Source organism: Danio rerio, chromosome 22 (assembly GCF_049306965.1).
Source record: "Danio rerio strain Tuebingen ecotype United States chromosome 22, GRCz12tu, whole genome shotgun sequence".
NCBI lineage: Eukaryota > Metazoa > Chordata > Actinopteri > Cypriniformes > Danionidae > Danio > Danio rerio.
Genome location: NC_133197.1, coordinates 18,032,690 through 18,055,666, shown reverse-complemented (window position 1 = coordinate 18,055,666; position 22,977 = coordinate 18,032,690). Strand labels below are relative to the sequence as shown.

Sequence of the window (22,977 nt, the reverse complement as noted above, 5' to 3'; positions counted from 1 at the left end):
AATGCCAATTTACAGTGCTTTTGTTCATTTCTTATTCATTTTTGTAGCCTAATGTCATTTTGGAAGGTTTTTTTTTATATTTGTTTCTTGTTCATTCGTTTAATCTTATTTAAACTTTGTGCAATATAATTATTTATCTTTCTATTTTATTTTCTTATTTGCTTTAAAACATTCCAACATAGGCTACGTAATAAACAATCTATGGTTGTTATTTGTTGGGTTCCAACTTCCAGTTTTTTCAGCCTGTAGCTTAGTAGTTGTTTTTTTTCATTTCGTTAATAAAAGTTCAGTGTTTAATAACAGTGATTTTTATTTTATTTTTTTTGCAGTTTCCCTGTTGTCCATTCAAACAATTGACGCAGAATTTGCAATTCCCGCAAAACTGAAAGTGAAAGTACTATATGCACGCATTTATAAGCTATTTGAACAGAGAAAAAAAAGAGGAAAAGAGGAAATCTCACCCCTACGGTGATACCGGTATTATAGGTGTAGTCACAAGTCGATTAACCGGTGGGGAAATTTTACTCATCATCACAGCCCTACTTGTTACATAAACGCAGTAAATCGCACTTCAGCAGCGTTTACTTTAAAGCGTACAAGAAAATCTGCACTTGAGCAGCGTAGCTATATTTGAGGGCATGTTTTGTGCTCGAGCAATGAAAATTGGCGCGCAAGAAAAGAAATTTGCATGCTTGTATTACATAAATCCGATCTCGACTTGTAATACTACATTCATGACATTTGTCATTGAACTAACGCCATAGGTAGTTGGTAGATCTGTGTAAAAGGCCTGCCACCACAGCTGGAAAAAATTCTAGAGGAAACACGGTACTGTATATAATACATTTATATAATTGTATATAATATTGTATAACAAATGTATACAATATTGTAATTAGGCATGGGACGATGACCGTTTTCAAGGTATACTGTGCTTTTTTTATTTACATTTTTTTTTTACGACAACAGTATCTCCAGCAGGAAAAAAAAAAATATGTCCAAAAAGATGCCATTTACAGTGAAGGGTAAAAAAAAAAATCTGTGTTTTTTAAACAAACGAAGACAGGAAGTCAATGATTCAGTTGAATTACTTAGCCTGATACGTTTACTGCTCCAAAATAGTTAAAATGTTTTTCTAAATAAAATATATTGTGTTCAAAGGGGGAAAAAGTTTTTGTTTCTTACCCAGACATTTATAAATAATATTCTTTAGACCAGTAATCACAATATCGTAAAACCGTGATATTTTTATCCAAGGTTATCATACCGTCAGAATCTTATACCGGCCCATGCCTAATTGTAACTGTGGTCAAAACAAACCAAAGAGTCTACAGATGTGGAAACACCATAAAACTGTGGAATCAAAACCACACAAAATCAACACACCTTACGCATCTCTAACACCTGATGATGACTAGAATAAATGTGACTCTCCAGAAGCAGGATTAAAACCCCCTGTTCCGAAGGGTTTATTCCCAAATCTCTAAATCCATCTGGACTTTAGACCAAAAAAATTCTCAACATTATGTCCTGCTATGGTTAAAGCGATAGTTCGCCCAAAAATGACAATTCTGTCATCATTTACTCTCCCTTCACTTCCCTTCACCTGTTTGACTGACTTTCTTGTTGGAAAACTGTAATAACCACAGTATTTGTTCTTCCTACTCTGGATGTCAATAATTACAGATTTCTTCTAAAATTAACAGAAGCTTGGAACCACTTAAGTGAGAGTAGATTTTCATATTTGGGTGAACTATCCCTTTAATTTGGATAATATTAACAGCAAAACATTGCAGAGAATGCTGCAGTCATGTTTGTTCACTAATACGGTGTCCAAAATGCTTGTTAATGCTTTGCTAAGGTGTTGTTAAATTGTTTCAAGGTGGTCGCATACTCCGTTTTACAGCATCTGCTCTGTTCTCCAAAACATTCGACTGAAGTTCCTTCAAGCAGCTGATTTTTTTCATCCATTTTATTATCTGCTAAACCTAAAATCGCTTCTCTATGTAGTAATAGCACAAAAAAATCTGCGCAATCACTCATTTTTTAACAAGTAGGCCTTGTCTTTTGACATGAGGAAGGGTCAAGCAAAAGCTCTGAAAGTGTGGCCTGTTTGAGTAAATGGGCAGGAAGGAACAACATCCAGTTTTCTGGGATGGCTCTTGAAAGCAAGCCGACCAATTAAACCCATCAATCAAAACACAAGTTTACCGGAATCACTGGGCATCTAAACACAGCTTCTTCGTGGAAGTTTATCTGATGACGTGCACAACTTCACCAGAATTGACTTTTATATTAGATCACTTCCTGTGTATCAAGCAGCACCGACGAGATCACATGATGCAAGAATTTCCCTGTGGTCACATGACTCACACCCTCCCTTTTTCTTTAACTGTTCCTGCCAGTGGAAACCAGCCGGCTCAAACCAGTTTGTGACATAGGCCTCGTTTTGCAAAGTCAGGCTGGGTTCAGGTGCGACAGAAAACACTTTGGCCTGCTGCAGTTTTTTTTTTGAAGAATCGGGGCAGCGTGCCACCCGAGGGAAGACTGACGTGCTGAGCGAGCACATACTCTAATGTGTGGTCTCTGGGAAGAGTTGAGCACACGACGGTCGTGTTTGTAGAGTGTGACATCTTTCAACTCAACTTTGCGCCCCTCCCCCATCCCGCATGGCATCAGGCCACCTTCTTTGTCCTTTATCATGACTGTGGCTCGACTGTGGTTCATCTCCACTCATGGTTTGTGCTTTTCTACAATCATCATCACATCCACAGACAATGAGAGTTGGTGTAGCAGTTTATGGTGCAATACGCATCACATTCAAACAAGCAACTTTTTATAACCTTTAGTTTTTTTTTATTATATATAAATTTTAAGGACTTGCAACCACCCTAAAGTGCATTGAAATGAACAAGGCCACACAGAATCTGCTGATATTTCTTGCTATTTTTGCAAAGAAAAAAAAAAAATAATAATATAAATAATAATTAAATTAAATATAAATAAATAGAATATAAATAAATAAACTGAATAAATAAATATAAATTAAATATAAAGAAAAATAAACACAAATAAATATAAATCAATTGAATATAAATAAATATAAATAAGTAAATAAATATAAATAAATAAAATAATTTAAAAATAAATACATTGAATGTAAAAAATATAGATAAAAATAATTATAAATCATTTTATATAAATACAAATACAAATAAATAAATAGAATATTAATAAATATAAAATAAAATAAATAGAATATAAATAAATAGAATATAAATAAAATAAATAAATTGAATATAAATAAATATAAACAAACTGAATATAAATAAATATAAAAAACTGAATATAAATAAATATAAACAAATTGAATATAAATAAATATAAACAAATTGAATATAAATAAATATAAACAAATTGAACACACACACACACACACACACACACAAATATAAATGAATAAATATAAATAAAATTAATATAGGTAAATAAAAATAAATTGGACAAATATATATAAATTAAATATTAATATTTATAAATAAATTGAATATAAATAATAAATAAATATAAATAAATTGAATATAAATAATAAATAAATATAAATAAATTGAATATAAATAAATAAACAAATAAATAGAAAAAAATATATATATAAATAAATTAAATATATTAAATACAAATAAATGGAATATTAATAAATAGAAATAAAAATTTAATATAAATAAATAAACATAAATAAATTGAATAAATAAAAAAAGATCTGTGGATTTATGTGGAATGATTTTTTGGAGTACAGTAACTAAAATTTAACACATTTAATTGGAAAAAACAAATAAATGTAACTTTTAAGGTGTGCAATGTGGACCATTTGAACTACATTTTTGTTAAACAAAATAAGTCAAATAATTGATCTACTCAAAGTAACTTTTGAGAAACTTTTGCAAATATTAGTAAAATACATATATACACATATATAAACATATATATATATATATATAAACATATATATATATATATATATATATATATATATATATATATATATATATATATATATATATATATATTCACATTTACATAAAATAAATACTTAATAATGGGCTAAGTAAACTGCTAATTTATGCAGGCACAGATTCTATGAGGGCTTAGCAATGACTCAAACAGGTTTTATTAAAAAAAAGCACTTTTCATTAATTATCAATGCTTTAGTGGAGTCCATGTATAATTATGTTAATATTAATTGTAAAATGCCACAGTTGGTGTAGCTTCTGAACAATGACGTAAATTTGTATACCAGTTAGGGCTGCACAATATATTGTTTCAGCATCGATATCACAATGTGCGCATCTGCAATAGTCACATCGCAAGATATGCAATGTGGAGTCTGAAATATAGTTTACCAGGAGCCAAAGAACAAATGTGATTTGTGGAGTTTGCATGTTTAAAACCTGTAACTGAGAAACTCAAGAGAGTTTAGAACATTTGAACACAAAAAAATTATGATGTTTGGAGGTGTAACAAAGATTTATTTAATTTAATTTAATTATTTATACAGAATTTATATGATTTATGCAACAAAAAAAAGATTCCTATAAAAATCCATATATCTGCATTGTAAAGTGAAAACAAGACTATTTTACTTTTCACTTTGGCAGATAATTTTGCTTGTTTTAAGGAAAAAAAAAACATTAATTTCCTCTGAAGGTGAAAAACAAAACAGTATTTTTACTTGATCTAAGAATTAGTAGATATTTGGACTAGAAACAAAACAAAGCAAAGAAAGAAAAGCATTTTTGCATTGTGATTATTCCATTTTTGTACTTAATTAGAGTAAGACTCATCAGCAGCCGCCAAATAGAGCTATTCAAACCATCTTTTCATATGGCAATATATATAGCCGAAAAATAAAATCACAACATCAGGTTTTTCCAATATCGTGCAGCCCTAATACCAGTGACTTACCAATAATTATACAATAATTATACCAATAATTAAAACATACCAATAATTATACAATTATAACATTTACAATTTTAATTTGGCAAAACCCTTAACTTTCAAATGACAGTGGGTTTAGTGTTAACCGAAATTAATAAATGGCACAAAAGTTGTTTAAACTTATTTAAATCACATGTTAGGCCTCAAGTTAAACCGGCAAGACAAAAAGCAGCACCTTGTTTGCATCTACTTGATACCTTGTTTACACTGCGTTCAGCAGATGCTTTATATTCAGCTCTGCATGAGGAGCAGCCTGAGGTTAGGAGCCCTCAACACCAACACAAAAGCCAAAAACGGCAGCACCGTGAACCAGCTAATTCTCTAGTTCACAGGTCAACACTACTTAACTTCAGATTGTGTGTCAGCAGATAGACTGAATGATTAATTACATTTTGATATTGTGGCAATACTATAAATCGCTATTTTAAAAGCAACACTACACTTTGTTTTAGAAATAGGGTCATCTAGTGGTAAACAGTTGAGTTTTCCTATATTTACATCCATACAGCACATCTCCGGGTCTAATGCGAGCACTTTTAGCTTAGCTTAGCATAAATCATTGAATGGGATTAGACCATTAGCATCTCACTACAAAAATGGTCTAATCTGATGGAATGATTTATGTTAAAAAAAACTTGGCGAATTTTTTTTAAGCCACTATTACACTGTGGTCATTTGATGTACGCGAGTAAATCAGTCTACAGAGTAAACCAAGTTATGGATTTCTGCATTTTCTGATATGCTCTGTGTGTATAACAGTGGTAGTGTAGTGTGATGATGCACGCATCAGAGAGCCGCAATAGAATTGCCTTTGAAAGCAGGTTCATTTTTTACTTTCGCTTTGAACAGATTGAAATAAAAGCACAACCTATTGGCAATGTGTGCTGAGCCCACAGTATCATTCATTTTATGATTTCTGCTAAGTCATTATTTCACAGTATCATTCAGTTTATTTTATCCTTGCACAAATTAATTACATTAATCAATTACTGCTTATTTTTGTGAGATGACAGCATTTGTTAATCATGTTTAACATCAGCATAAAAATAATGTACACAAAGTGTCAGTGTTTGATTACAAATGAGTTAGTTGACTAAACAGGCTTTTCACATCTCCAAGCAGTGAAATTTATTAAAAATAGAAAAAATGGAAATTAGTTGAAATTTACAATGCAATTGGCCCAAATAATTAAAAGCTCTACAATATCTGAATAAGTAAGAAATAAACAAATAATTTGAGTCGGTCCCATCCATAGATGCCCCTTTATAAGCTTTAACTTTTTTTGTAATTAGATACAAAGATAATATAACAAAAATAATAGCTTTTTATAAATGTCCTTTTTATTTTATACATTTAAATAAAAGTTTTTTTTTTTAATCTAATTACACAAAAAGAAAAAAACATTCTAAAAAAAAAATAAAAATAAGGATTTAAGATGCTGATGACTGTTGAAACATCACCACCACAGTGATGATATCTCGGTGCATTGACGATGCTGTCTAGAAACAAATTTTATACTTTTTCACAGCACAAGAATTCATGATTCAAATGTAAATTTTAAATACATTTAATATGTATTTTTAATACAGTTTTGTCCTTTAATACAAGCAGTCAGATATATGAAATGTACCTTTAATTTTACCTGCTTAAAGAAAACTCTTTTTGAATGCATTAAACAAAACTCAAGTACATGCACAGAAATGAGCACTTAAAGCAAATAAACATTCGTAAATATTACTTGGAGTATTTAACAACTTGCTCAACCACGCTCAATGATTGGTCGCACGCTCAACAGAAAGGGCTGTGATTTGCTGATGAGTGACACGGATGAACGGACAAGGCGATCACAGCTTTTTTGAGAACACTTTTGGGGGGAAATAGGCTCATTTTACAACAGTGCTGGAGTTAAACAGTTGAGTTTCACAATTTTTTAAAAATTCAATTTGCTGAACTCTGGGTCTAGTGGGAGCACTTTTAGCTTGGCTTAGCATAAATAATTGAATCAGATTAGACCGTTAGCATTTAGCTTTAACATTTCAAAAAAGAAAAGTTTTGATAATCTTCCTATTTAAAGCTTGACCCTTTTGTAGTTACATTGTGTACTAAAACCAACAAAAATCTAAAACTTGCTATTTTCAAGGCCAATATGTCTAGGAACTATAATCTCATTTCGGTGTAATAGTCATAGAAATTGGCTGCCTTACAAAGGTTGCAACAGGCACAATATATCAAGCTTTTTTCTTCTTCATGTTTATTTATTTTTTAACATAGTAACCAGTTAGGATCTATTCCTGATTCAATACTGAATTGTCCACGTCTGCATCATGGTGCACCGAAAAAACTATTAATGACGACCCTAAAATTTAGTTATGATGGTTATGTTGTGTAGACAGTGTAAATAATTATATTAGCTCAATAATATTGACTGGGCATACTATATAATAATTTATTGAGAAAACGTAAAAGCATAGTAAACACAATTGCAATAATGCTCAAAAACAAATCTATAAACACAAAAAAAATGATCGACCCTAGTTAGCAGCTGGACTTATTTCATGACCAACCTCTTGGATGTGCTCATGTCCACGGGCTCGTCGCTGGTCTGCACCTCCACCTTGATGGTGGCCTTCACCTCTCCGGCCCGCAGGATGTTCGCCACCTTGTTGGCCTGTTCGCTTTTGGTCTTGAGTCCATCTACAGCTCCAGGTTCTCCTCTCTCCAGCTTGACCCGCTTAACATCCGTTTCTGGAGTAGGGACATCTCTCTCCAGCGCACGCTTCTGACTGCGCGTCTGACGGCCCGCGTCTTCTGACATCTTCTCACCTGCACAAAAAATAGATTCGATTAGATTACTATTTTGTGTCCGTGACAAATAGTTTGGACATACAAGTGGTCTGACCAAACTGATGGTTATTTTAAACAACATTTGGTCCTTTCACGAATAAATTTTTTACTTTTTCAAAAAATAATTTGATGTGGTGCATGTTTATTGCACAAAAAAAAATCAAAAACAACACATTCCTAAATAGCAATCCTATTACAACTACTTAAATATATTTCTGTTTTTTAGTTTGTATAAACTATACCAATTACACCTTTAATTGCGCCATAATTATAACGAAAGGGTAAAAAAAAGACAGATAAATAAACAAGAAACTTTATGACAACTACTGAAAAAAATTGTTTGTATTTAGTATATTACACTAAATGAAGAAAAAAAAGTAATAATTTAAAAACCCTTTAATTTCCTGAATAAAAACATTAACTATTACTAAACATCACTGGTAAAGGTAAATAAAAACGTTTTGTTGTGATCTCTATTGCACCAAAGTAAAGAAAACGAGTGTAATTCTATGTTAACTGTTAAACAAAGCAAAAAAAGTTAAACAAATACTGCCACCAAAAAAGTATACATGCTTCCTAAAAATTGTTGCGACATGCTCCAATTACCTTCTCTCAAACAATTTCTTGTCTATTACTCAAGTGTCTTCAGCTCCTAAATGTCACATGCCTCTCAGAAGCACAAAACACTACACAGACAACACAAAGCATGTTTATCTTGCTGAGCTCATATTTAAAGTAGTCTGCATTGTACTCTTTCCCCTCATTTGATAGCCTGTTTGAGGATGTGGGCACTTGTTTTCATCTCCACCTTTGAATTCGCACTAAAATACTCTTGAAGCCTTATTGTCTATTGTAAAAATGACCTAATTTCAGGTATTTTTCCTTAAAGAAACACTGAACTTTTTTTGGAAATAGGCTTGTTTCTCAAGTAACCTTAAGTTAAACAGTTAACTTTAAACAGTTTTGAATCCTTTTCAGGGGTCTCTGGGTCGGGAGCACTTTTAGCTTAGCTTAGCATTGAACCCTAGACTGCAGCTCTGCACACGTGTTTGGCCAGAGGATAAATGGTCATGCCCAACTGGGCCTGGTTTCTCTCTAGGTTTTTTCCTTCACTTTCGTCAATTGGTAAAGTTTGTTTCTTGCCACTGTCTCCACTGGCTTCCTTGGTTTGGGACTTGAGGAGCTGTGGATTGATAGATTTGCTCTATAGTGTTTGGACTTCCAGCAAAGAAATTTAAACCAAACTGAACTAAACTGAACTTCAACTCTGAAAACTGGACTCACAGTTTCAATTTAATAGAACTTCTATGTTAAGCTGCTTTGACACAATCTACATTGTAAAAGCACTATAGAGAACAAAAATAAATTGATTAAAATAATAATAATAATAAAGAAAAAAAACTTGATTTATTGTGCCTGCTGCAGCAATGGTACGGCAGCAAAGTTCTTTGATTATTACGCCAAAATGTCATTATATTTCCTAGACATATCAGTCTACAAAATAGTGACTTCTCATTTTTTATTGATCTTAGTACACAATGCAACCACAGAAGGGTCATGCATTAAATAGGAAATTTATAAAAACCTTTCTTTTGAAATTTGAAAGCAAAATGCTAACGGTCTAATCAGATTCAATTATTTTTGCTATGCTAAGCTAAATTCAGCTGAATAGATAAAAAAAAACATATATACATAATATGTCGAAAAAAACAATTAAACCTAGGGCTGCACAATATATAGTTTCAGCACTGATATCGCAATGTGACCATTCGCAATAGTCACATCGCAGGATTCGCAATGTTGAGTCTGGATTATAACTTATGATGTGCATGTGGTGTTTCTGAGGCCTGTGACTGACTGAGGATTTTAAAAGCATTCTGGCCTAAAAAGCTATATTGTTTGTAACGTTAATAACAATAAATTTCACAGATTTATAAAACAAAAACTATGCAAGATTATTTTACATTTGACTATTCAATTACTGTACCTGAAAACTAATAAGGTGCTTTCACGCCTAGACTTTTGTTTCGGAACCTGTCTCGTTTGCCCAGTTAGCGCGGTTCATTTGGCATATGTGAATGCAGCAATCGCACTCGGATCTGTGCCAAAACAATCGGTTCGAGATCACCTGAATGAGGTGGATATGTAATTGGCTTGGCTAAATGATGAGAGAATTATGAGTAGGGTGGGATGTCCTACAGGTAAATGAGTGTTTTATATCAAATACAAAAGGGAAAGCATTAATGAGAGCTGTTTATGCGTTAGGAAAATTGACCTAACAGCAGTCTTGGTCTATCTGTTATTTCTCTCTATAATGTAAAGCCTATAATGCATAAGCCAACTTCTATTTATGAGAAAGTCTTACCTCTGATTTATATTTGGTGACTATGACTGTAGGTGTCACCATTCAAAATAAAAGCACAGCTTTTCGCTTATAATGTCTTATTGCTCAACGTCATAAATTAAAATAAGGATGCATGACAGCTGAACGGGACTTTGCAAAATAAACTCTGAAAACTCTGTGAGGAGAGACCAATGTGAGGAGAGTTAACTCGCACGTAACTTGTTTTAGCACTTTTGGTCCATTTAGAAACTTTGCCGTGTGAAAGTAAACTGCACTAAGAACAAAGTGCTATAAATGTAACAATTCTAATCCCTGTTTCGGAACAAAAGAATGGATCCACACGTGTGAAATCACCCTTAAGACTCTTTGGACAATAAAATAATACAATAATCATTTGTATCTTTCTATTTATCTATGCTTGTAGATTGTGTTTACTATTTTTTATGCAAATACACTCCCCTAAAGAATTCTCCAATTCAGTATAAAGTCATAAATTCCTTTCAAAGAGAGATATTCAATTCATCTGGTGAAATTGCATTTATATCGCAATATAGATGTTGCAGAAAAACAAATATTGGAATGGTAGGTTTTTCCAATACCATGCAGACCTAGTAAAATGAGGAAAAAATAAATGAGTTATAAATTTAGCCAATTTCCCTCCAAAAAGTTGGAGTGTTCCTGTGATTGCAGGTAATTCCCTCCTGTTAGACCAGACTAAGTTTTTTTTTTTTTTTTAAGTCAGCACCCACTAAACAAGTTAACTTGCACAATACGTTTACTAAAACAGCCGTTTTTGTAGTCATATTTGTAATTTCGCAAACAGGAAGAAAAATTTCCCACTAGGCTTCAAAACACATCCCAAGCAAACCCCATCAGCCACAGGCAGCCCATCCATCATTTGGGCAAAATGAGGCCCAAACGAAACATGCCGTCCTACCTGTCTCACATCTGATATCAGAAAGCTGACTCAACAACCCAGGCCTGCTCTCATCTGCCATGACATCACTGGGGCTCCACATGACCCTTCCCAAGATTCCATGGGACACATAAAGCATTTCCCCGGAAAACCAGTTTGAACCGGTTGGCGGACGACGGCGAGAGACTGAAGCAGGTTTTTAACCCCTTGAGAGACTGACTGGCAGTGAACGCGGCCACACAGACGCAGGAGTTTCGCCGGTGGGGGGAAGGGCCGATGCATTCCAAAACACAAGTCTTTCAGAGATGAGGAGGAAGTGTCCGCTCTTTGTTGCTCGCTAAATAACAGCCACCACAGTGGGCTCGACTGCTAAGGTAGTCAATAAACTGAACGACTTGACAACAGGAACACTTCTGATTTGAATAAGCGTATATATGGGAACTGAGAAGTTTGATCAGGTCAGTGGTTGGAAAGACTTTGGATTGGAAGCATTTTTTAGGAATTTTATACCCATGGCTTGTTGGTAAAATGTTTTGGAGTAAAAGATCAGATTAGATTCAACTTTAGTGGTAGCACACATGTGAGAGTACAAGGAAATGAAATGTTAGCATCTATCCAGAAGTGCATTTGTTTACATATATATATGTATTTACATAAATACAGAGGTGTGTATAGTTGCTATTTTAAGAAGAAGAAGAAAACATCTAATTAAAAGGCTTTTCCAGGTCTGGAATCCACAATAGAAATGTTTCCATTCAAAAATGCAAAAATAAATTTATGCACGAAACTGGAATATCGCATAAGAGATGCCCGAATAAAGCTAATTTCCATACAACAAGTCTAAGAGAACAAAATTGTCACTTCCTGATTAACTGGCACCACATATAAACAATAAAAACAGAATTTGTTGCGGTAAGAGTACCTGTATGAATCTTTTCTTTATTTAATACATTACTTGCACCTAGAAGACAAATGCCAACAGGAAATGAACAAATGGTGACGCTTGAAGGCTTGAGACGCGAAGCACAGACGCTTGGAGGTAACTCTGGAGGTAATTAACAATATAATAACACTAATAGTAAAATTGTAACGGCATTTTAGAATGACCAAATCATCATTTCAGATGTTTTACAATGTGTTCAGCCTGCTGGTTTGTCCATTCACACACAAATATCATCACATGACATTTTATAACAATAATTACATGACTTTAATGCAGATAGTGGAATTTCTTCAGGTAAAAGTGTTTCTATCGTAGTTTATGCACACCTTTTCTTATCAAATAAACAGTTTATCCTACTCTGCATACGTTTTTTTCTTAGCGTTTCCATCAACTGTTTTTTTTACACCTATATCCAAAATTTGCATAAAAGTTAGTGGGTAAAAACATAGCTAATTTCTGATACTTCCAGGTTCCTGAAATAAACATCACATCCAAAATACTTAACAAAACGTTTACTTTATACTGACACATTTACTTTCCATCACATATTACTTAAACTGGGCTAGTAACTGATTGATTATTGAATAACTGAGTAATTAAAGGGATAGTTTACCCAAAATATTTTTTTTTCCTCAGTAGAAACTGTGGTCCTCGGTCAATCATAAAATCCAAGTCAATGGCTAGCACTTTGAGAATCCAAAACAAATACAGGCAAAATTAAATTAATACTCAAGGTTCCTGATGATTGAGTTCATATTAAAAGGCACAAATTAGTCATTGCAAGGAATTGAGCATTATTTACAACATTATCTTCTTCAACCCACAGTGAAAATGGAAAAGGAGGATGCTTGTGTTGCAAGTTTTCAACAATACAGCATGATCCGATTTGGAGAAACCAAAGAAAAATCATAACCAACATTGTTTCTTGAAAATTTGACTTCGGCCCTCAGTGTATCATCAACAAAAGCCACCGGTATTAATTTAGTTTCACTTGTATATGTTTTTATGGTTCTCAAAATCTCAGTAGCTGGGAAAAAGAGTAAACAAAGAGTTGTGTTCGCACTTGAAGTTCAGTTCTCTTGGTTCTTCTGATGGTTCTCTGGGGGAATCATCAGACACTTTGTTAGGGCCCAAACTACTGTAAATCAAGGATTTGAAAAATTACTGAATGACAATTTTAACCCAGAGCGACAATACATAGGGAGAATGCTTGTGTTTAATTGTTCAACAATACAATACTTGTGCTTATCCTGTGTAAAGAAACCTTGGGAAATCGTAAACAAACATTAGCTAGGTTTTCATCCTAAAAAGCTAATTTGCCTAAAACTGGATTATCGCATAAAAGCTGTGCGAATAAAGCAGCGTTTCCATACAATGAACCAAAGCGAGCAAAATCGTCACTTCCTGATTAACTGGTGCCAAATACCAAAAGTAAAAACTTAATTTGGTGCGATAAGAGAAACTGGGTGAATCTTTTCTTTATTTAATAAATGACTTGTGCCTCAGAAGGCAATCCTGACACGCAGTGAACACGTGGTTGCGTTTGAAGGTGAGAGATGCTGAGTAGAGACGCTTTTGATTCTGGAGGTAACTAATAATATAATAACACTAATACTGAGATGGTTAAGGTTTTTTAGAATGACCAAAACAACATTTCAGATGTTTTACAATGTGTTCAGCCACTTAGTTTGTTCATTCACACACAATTTTATCATCGCATGATCTCTTATAACAAAATCACCTGACCTTTTTTAATGCGCATACTGGAATTTGTTTGGTGAAATTGTTTACATTGCGGTTTATGCGCATCTTGTGTTATGGAATAAAGTTTATCCTACTGAGTTGGCTTTCCATCAACCATTTTTTAATGAACATATCCAAAATGCGCATAAAAATAGGTGGATGAAAACGTAGCTAACGTTTCTTTGACATAATTTGACTTCATAAGACCTCAGTGTATCATTTTCAAGTATTTTTTTTTTTACCTAGATTTTCTTTTATGGAAAAAAAATGTTGTGTTCACAATTTAAGTTCAGTTCTCTTTTTCTTATGATGATTCTCTAAGGCAGGGGTGGCCAAACTTTTTCCTATAAACGGCCAAAAACCCCACTTGACTGAGGGCTGTGGGACACATATATACCAAACAGTATTACAATAAATTAGTCAATAGGAATTTCCTCTTTTATTCTGCAATATAAAAAAAACAATAAAAAACATTGCTTTAAATCATATTTAATACAGTATCATTTAACATGTTAAAATGAACTTGTTACAGTAAAAACATAATTCCATGTATGACACAATGGAGTTCAATGCTGAATACACTAGTTGAGCTACAGCTGCCTTTACCTTGATATGCTCGTAGATGTCAGATATACTGAACATCAAGTGACATCATTTACATTTTAAAAAGTCTGATTTATTTACATTTAATTCAATCATTTATTTCAGTTGCGTTTTTTGTAGCTCAGCAATAAAAGTAAAAACAAAAGATTTTGTTAAATTTAAAGTTCAAACTGACGATTTCGGTCAAAAGCATTCGCCCAAACCACCGACATTCTCCCACTCTTTTCAGATTGGATGGTGGACTAAATCAAAGGTTACTGTAGGCCAAACTTAGGGCATCTCCGTTCTAGGAAAATCAGACACTTTGTTAGGGTGTAAACTAATATAAATAAAAAATAAATTACATTATTGAATGACAGTTTTAAAATTCATTACTGAAAACGTTTTATTGACGAAAAAAAAAATCTAATTTTGGTTTTACAGTTGTTCACACCTCTTTTCAAAGGTCTCATTCCTCTTGTTTGGTGTGCACCAAGGATAAAATGGCAGCATTTACACTTATTCAAAATGAAGCCAACATGCCAAGTGTGAACACACCCTAAAAAGATAATACACTTGCTGTAATGTCACAGTCAAATTTACTCAAAGCCATTAAAATAGCTGCCAGCCTATCATAAATTAATCATAAGTGATAACGTTGCAAAATATTCAGCTTCCCCCATAGGAATAAATTACATTTTGATATAAAATACAAAAAATAAATACTAAATGCAGCTAATAATCGGAAAGAAATGATACCTTTATGTTGTAATAATCATATTATTCCTGCCAATTTCATTCCTGAAGAGTAATGTAATGAATTTTGTTTCCCATGTTATTTTTAAACAAATAACATGTTGGAAGTAATGTGTTCTGATCCACACACTAGCTTAAGTTCCCTATTAAAGCATTAAAATAAATAATCAGCTGAAGTATCCTATTAATGTATAAAAAAAAAACTTAATAAAACAAATGGAACCAAATCCCAATCATATTAAAACTAGTCATCTTAACACCAGACCTGATCCTTGTTCAAACCTTCACAAATAAACACAACTCAATGTTTTTGTGGGGTCACAGATATAAATCGCCAATGTAAATCAACACTGGAGAGGGCTCTAAAAAGTAGGTCGCCAAACTGGTCAATGTATACTGATGGTTAAAAATGCAACCGACCGACTCCATTGCACAACCGAGTCCATCTGCAAGAAAATCATTACCTTGAGGAATCTGTGCTGGACAGAAATGACAACAACAAATGTAACATTAAGCGTGTGGGACTTCAAGACATGCACACTGCAAATTATCTTCAACTCCAAACCAACATCATATACTGAAAACACATCTGCCATTTTTTTCCCTTTTCACACCAAGTGCCCAGTTTAGTCATACAAAAGCCACTTGTTCTGGTAGGCAAATGGATGCGTGTCGTTAAAGCTGCAGACACGTGGCTTGCACGGCCTCATGGGAAACGGATGGCATCAGATCTATGTGCATCTGCAAGAACACTTTTTCATCACTTTCATATCTCCGAAGCTTCAAAAAGACCACAGCGTGACGCAAAACAGGAAGCTTAATATTTTAATAACCCTAAACATATTGCGGAGGATTATTTATACACGAGTGTTTGGGTTTCACTAATCAGATCATGACGTCATTTAAACCTCATGTCACATATAAAAGGCTGCGCGTTTGTTTGTTTGCTACTAATTCTGCTGTGAAATCTTGCATTCGATGAAGCGCTTACAGCACGATGGCGATGTATTGGATTGTCTGGGCTGGTGAAAAACATGTCTGTTCTTGCCATGGTGCGGTGACTATCCTCGCGGGGCTTTCTGAAGAAGAGTCGTCTGATGTAATGACCGCCCTGAGGGTGCAGACCGAGCAAGACAATAGGAGGCATCGCTGGCGCTATACAACACAGCATGGTGGCAATACAACCCAAACTGGATCGGTACATTCAGCTGTCCAACAATACGGGCGACCCGCTGGCCCGAAAGAATTGGGGTGGTCACCTGACCAGCTGCAAACTCACACTTTCAGTTTTCTGTCATCAATGCTACTTGTGGACTTTTCCAAGGTGTCGAATGTTTTTGTGAGTTTTTTTTTTATAAATGGTTGAAAAATTATTTTAACTTAAATATTTAAAAATAACCAGAGAGAGAATTAATATGAATTATATGAAATTAGAAACAAACCTGGCATTAAGGTTATAGCATTAACTTCTACAAAAAATAAGCTTTGAAATAAGTATTTATGAAAAAGTTCCCAGTTTAATTTCAACAAATACATGTTTTTTTTTTAAACATTATTGGTAATAATTTTGTTGTTTATTATGGTTTGAATATAAAATATATAGGCTACACACACTCGTGATTGATATCAAATTTATATTGATTTACAATACTACATATTAGCATATTGTACAAAGATTATATATGAAAAAATGGAATGTTTGCATTAAGATATTTTTAACGATGATCTTTAACTCTAAACCCAAAGGATTCTTGATACACTATGTATATCATTAATGCTAAAACTGATCGCGATGCCAGCTCGGCATCATGATGTCTATTGGCCATCAGCGATAGACAATGGTATCGTCTATTGATACAACTCTAGTACATACGATCACAACGAATAGGGGATAAAGCAGAAGACATCAGTGTGCAAACCAAAGCAAAGGCTGGTTCAGCATGACTAGTGTATTCGGCACTGAACTCAATTGTTTTAGAAGTGGAATTTTTTGTATGTTATTATTGAAATAGGTTCGTTAAAATAATATACATTTTTGATAAATGCTAATGCATTATTAAATACGCTTAAAGCAATTTTTATATTCATTTTTTAAATTTTATGGAAGAAATTGTAAAATTACCCATGGCAACTTAATGTAATGCATTTTGTGATGTTTACTTTCAGCCCACAGCTCTCAATCAAGCTTGGATTTTGGCCCTTCTTCAGAAAAAGTGTGGGCACCCCTGCTATACATCATTAGAAAGCTCATGGATTCAATATTTGCACAATGTTCTACAAGTTATATTTTGCTGTGAGAGAAATGTTCTAATCACAAATATTTGCAGCAAAACATAAATAAGATCTATAAGTAAACAAAGTCGTCCTTTACTATAAAATCAGTACACTCTGACAAGCAAACTTTGTTTTTAGGCTATATATTTAAACACTTTTAGAATATTTTCTTTTAAAGATCTGTATTTATATATTTAGATGTTAGCTTTAAGGTCTAAAGTCTACATTGTAAAAGCGCTATAGACGTAAAGATTAATTGAATATCTATAAGCTAGAGTGCTCCAGAACAGTGAAAAAATTGGTATTAAAAAACATAAAACTGATATAAACATCTAAAGCTTGCAGTTTGTCACTTCCGCCTAAATGGATCAACGATTCTCTCTTCATGTTTCCATTGAGATTACATCAAACATCGAATAAAAGAAAAATACACTTTTCAAAGCACTTTACACAACCTTTAAATACTGTAAACCAGTAGAATATTTGATATAGATCTTTTATTCTTGTTGAGGCTGACATGAAATCAATTATCACCGAACTACAATCTCTACTACGTAAATGCTTTTAGAAGAATGACAATTAGGGCTGAGACGGTAAACTATAATATACCAAATCGCAATAACACTGATAAACTTTTTTTTACTCCATGTTGATCTAACACAGCAGAAATGTGCAACCATGGGAATCTAAAGGCGTGTTGATATTGTAGGATATTTATCAGCTGAAAATATGTTATGCCATCTAATAGACCCTCTAATTTTTGTGGTTTCAGTCATTGCTGGGGTACTCTTTCAAATCTGGAAGCATTAAAAACTGATATCGAAATATAAATATTTATTGTTTAATAAGGAAAATAATTATTGAGATTTTTGATTCCCGCCTCAAAGTCTTTTGCCGATCCTTCCCCTATTTCTGCTCCCCATGATTTCCTGTTAATACTCCACACGATTCTATCCATTAAAAGGTTAAAAAACCTAAAAATAATTATCTAAAATAATAATAAAAATGAAAAAATAAACGGGGCGCATCTATATGGTCACAATTTGGGTCTCGTTGCAAACTAGAGGTAACATTTAGTACTGCACTCAAAAAAAATCTCACTGGAAGTTCTTTTCTTGAGATACAAACTTCATTTTTTTTATATAAATTGCTCAGATATCTGACAATTTAGGAGTAAAACAGGTTTAGCAATAAATTGCGAATTGAAATATGTTTTAACAGCTGATGCCGTACTTAAATATTAAAATGTATTTTTATTGTCTATTTATTTTCATAACTGAACTTGTTTGTCATCAACAATGACGAACATTAGCTACGTTTCCACACACCTATTTTTATGCGCATTTTGAAAATGTGCATAAAAAAATGTGCGTAACTGAGTAGGATAAACTTTGTATTTGATAAGAAAAGATGCGCATAAACTAAGATGGAAACACTTTAATCGAACAAATTCCAGTGTGTGCAGTAAAAAAAGGTCATTAGATTTTGTTATAAGAGATCATGGTATGATAAAAATATGTGTAATTGAACAAACTAAGCGGCTGAGCACATTGTAAAACATCTGAAATGTTGTTTTAGTCTTTTTAAAATGCCTTGTTTCAGTATTACTGTTCTTATTTTATTAATTACCTCCAGAATCAAGTGTCTGTTCTTCGCGTCTCATGCCTTTAAACACCACCACGAGTTCACTGCGTGTCAGGATTGCCTTCTGAGGCAAAAGTCATTTATTAAATGAAGAAAAGATTAAATCTGCCCACTAATTAGTGCTGAAGATTGAAAAATTCATGTCATTAATGTTATAAAATGTAATTTTCCCCATCTACGCCCAAAGGTTTTATCTTGATATAAAGTAAAAGTAGATGTGAAAAGGTAACAACATTAGTTAAATGGCATTACATAAAAAATATCATTTTCAAAACAACTGAATAGTAATAATTGTATAATAAGTAACAGCAGCAATATTTAATATTATTAGATATTCGAATTGAATATATTTGGAGGGTAATGAAGGATGCAACCTGTCTAATTCAGCAACCCTTGTCCCCTTGTATATAAAACTTCCTTTAAAATCCTTATCAAATTACTGTTAATCAAATATTAAACTGAATTTAATACTTAAGGAATTTGTTGACAAGCCTTAACATCATCTAAGGACAAGGTAAGGGTGCTTTCCAATGTCAAACTCTTAAGCCACAATGTGGGCACTTGCAAACCAATGCAATGTTGGCTAGGTGGTTACTTGCAGGCCCAAAGAGCTTTCTATAAAGGGATGAGCTACAACTCAAGTACCAAATATGAAGGCTTTCCATAATCTCCAAGTATGAGTAGTATTATGAGTAGTATTACAATGCTCAAGTCTCACAGGCAGAGATAAGAGTCAAAAACGCAGGCCTCTACTGTGTCCAAGTCTAAGTGTTTCCTGAAAGTTGCTCGTCCAGTTCAGAAGGACTTCCTGATTGTGTCACAAACACATTTCTGAAAGCAGTCAGAGGAGAAGAACTGACAAACAAAGTTCCAGGTAAGTCTAACGCACTACAGATGTTTCCCTGGATCTCTCACGGCCGGCACGTCATGTCATCCAACAAAGACAAAGTGGCTGCCAAGATGCTTGAGTCAAAGGTGCCCCTGCCGGCTCCAATCCTGCCTATCAAGGGTTAAGCCCTGCCATTTTAACACCACAGACAGATCAGGCCACGAGGGTGTTACCTAACAAAATGGACGTCGTTAACCCTGTATCTGCCAGAAGATCCACCTGGTGTGCCCCCTAGCAACAGGACGACAGAGGGAAAAGTACAGCCGATTGCTTTTCACGTGGGCACAAAGAATAACTTGTGCTGTAAGAACAGTCACGAGCAGCCACCTCCTCTCCACACACACACACACACACACACAAACACACACGCACACGCATGCACGCGCATCTACCCATCCCCCACTGTGATCTCAAACAGACTAGAGTGCAAATGTACACTGACGCACACACTTCTAGTAGACCAGCCTTCAGATCAGTTAGACTCAAATTGGTAGATAAGAACAACCAGCACTTGGGCAGCACTAAAGTGTTCCATTTACGCTAATTATCATGAGGGATGACTTTTTGATAAGTGAGGTCAACTTGTAGTTTTTATTTTATGTCAATATTATAAGTGCAGTGGTTCAATTGAAATGCTGTAAAGCCAATTTAGGCAAGTTTAATGCCAATTTAGGAATAGCGTTTAATGTATTCTTATAAAAGCACAACCGCTTTTTGAAATGGTGCATTTTTTTAATTTGTGTGAAGTTAACAAAACTAAACATTTCTTTTTAAACGCAAAAGAAATATTTTGTGAACGTCCTCTAACGTGCTAGAAGTTTCGTTAAAGGCAGATTTATACTTCTGCGTTCAGCGATCGACATGAATTATGGTGCCTACCTTGTGCGTAGTCATGTATTTATGTTTGTACGTACCGTTTATGTTGCTGTGCCAAAACACTTCCAAAATGCTAGCTAGCAGTAGGTTTTTATGATCCTCTTACAAGTTTCTCTACAGGTGTTTTGCTTTTAATGAAAGGTAAAACTCTTTCATTTAGAGGCGAAATCCAGCAGACGTGCAACAACATTAAATCACATGGTAAACACAAAAGTTTCCATCTGGAGCTCCTTCACAGAACTTGACACTTGTAAACATTCACTCCATTGGGCTTGCGGCTCTCAACACCGCCCACTCATCACTGCTACCAATCAACCAATCAAGGAGCTTGCGTTATGTGTCGTTGCGACGTGCAGTTACAATTTGTGAGAGGTGTGCTTCAGAGTCTGCCATGATGAAGGCTATGCGACTGCGCAAAGGCTATGATGAACCATACGCATGCGCTTGACACAGAAGTATAAATCAGCCTTCACATACAACAGTATTGTCAAAAGAATCCCTGTTGACATAGAACTATGAAAATGCTAAAATGTCATATTATGCACCAACAGCCTCTAAATTACACCTTATTAAAGAAACACTTTGTGTGGATTAGGCATGGGTCGGTATAAGATTCTGACAGTATAATAACCTTGGATAAAATATCACAGTATTGTGATTAATGCTCTAAAATATATTCTTTTTAAATGTCGGAGTAAAAAACTAAAAACGCTTTCCCCCTTTAAACACAAAAGAATCCTTTGAGTTTAAAAGATTTTTTTAAGAGAAAGATTTAAAATATTTTGGAACGGGGGGTGCTTGAGAAGGCAAAGTCAGATACTAGATCGGATACGCAGCCAACCGGAAGTGCGATATGCACATCAATATAGCAGCATTTTTTATGACACTGTACAACGATAAATAATATTTTTACAGTACTGTGATGGTTGGGTTTAGGGTTGGGGTGGGCGTTAAAAATACCATTTATTGGGTCATTTAATTGATAGCATGAATAATACTCAGTACAACTACTGTTTTTACTTTACGGTGATGGTTGGGTTTAGGGTTGGGGGTAGACATTAATAAAACATGATGAATGGGAAATTTAATAAATTATATAAATTATTCTCTTCAACTTCCCACTGCAAACATATCCGATCTAGCAATAAGTGCTTAAGAGCACTGAATGAGGTGGACCTAGTAGATGAGCTCATCCATTAATAAAAAAATACTAGCTTAATTTTATTCATAATCAAAACAAAATTACATCTTTTTAAGCTTGTTCAAAGTCAAGAAATCAGTATGATTTTGAATCAATGAATCAATTCATAAATGGGAGTGAACACTAAGGTAGGTCATGTGATTATGACAAAATGGTGGATGTAGTACATCAGAATTCCATTCATACTACTCACATTCATACTGTACAGAACGTACTTTTCCAACAAGTGAGTAGTACGTTTAAATTCAAATGCAGTAAATACTGAGTAGTAGGCGGTTTCGGATGCAGTCTCTGACTGAACAAGCAGCTAGTGCTACAGTCAACGACAAGACCACAGCCTTATCCCTAATCTTGGCAGTTACCCAAGCATCTATTCAAGCTATGGATAAGTCGATGAATGACAGATTTAACTCTATTGAAAATCCCGTGTTGCAAATGCAAGCATCGCATAGCGAATATATTTTGGAACAGTAAACATGTCAGGCTTAACGATTCAAATGAATCATTGACTTCTGTCGTCTTCGTTAGTTACAAAAACACAAATTTCTTTACAATATATAACAGCCTTCTTTTCTCCTGGAGATACTGTTGTTCAATCCCCTGAGAACTTTATTCATCTTCAACACAAATTAAGATCTTATAGATGAAATCCAAGATCTCATACTCCATATACAGCAATGGTCTTATACCTATACACAGGTATTGGCGATAATCACAATATTCAAAACGAATAAGACTCTGAAGATAACATAACACATAACTGCACTGACACCTGAAAAACAAGACATGCAGAAAAAAACAATATTGTTTAAGTGAGGAATCAGTGGGTTTATTTTCTCTTCAATTTAAATTATTATTATTATTTTTTTAGCTGACCCATGTCTAGATTTGCAGACAAACAGCACTGCAAAAACTTTATGCCACTAAATCCTTTTTAAAAAATTTTAACAGAGATCATGAAAGCTGA

General features: G+C 33.9%; 1 protein-coding gene and 1 long non-coding RNA gene across 19 annotated transcripts in view; one reads left to right on the top strand and one right to left on the bottom strand.

The window, feature by feature from the left end:
* gatad2ab (GATA zinc finger domain containing 2Ab) overlaps window positions 1–22,977 on the bottom strand; it is a 68,708-nt gene that overhangs the window by 23,688 nt on the left and 22,043 nt on the right. For 14 of the 18 annotated variants that reach the window (XR_012397345.1, XR_012397346.1, XM_005170444.5 and 11 more), the window contains 1 exon segment: window positions 7,563–7,821. Coding sequence is in view for 16 of the 18 variants with exons in the window: in XM_005170444.5 (XP_005170501.1) it covers window positions 7,563–7,821 (259 nt within the window). In the remaining 2 variants the exon portion in view is untranslated. 18 annotated transcript variants of the gene reach the window in all.
* On the top strand, window positions 11,425–12,937 carry LOC103909585 (uncharacterized). The gene is made up of 3 exons (XR_659573.5): window positions 11,425–11,560; window positions 12,068–12,153; window positions 12,872–12,937. It is a non-coding gene; the product is annotated as an uncharacterized lncRNA (long non-coding RNA).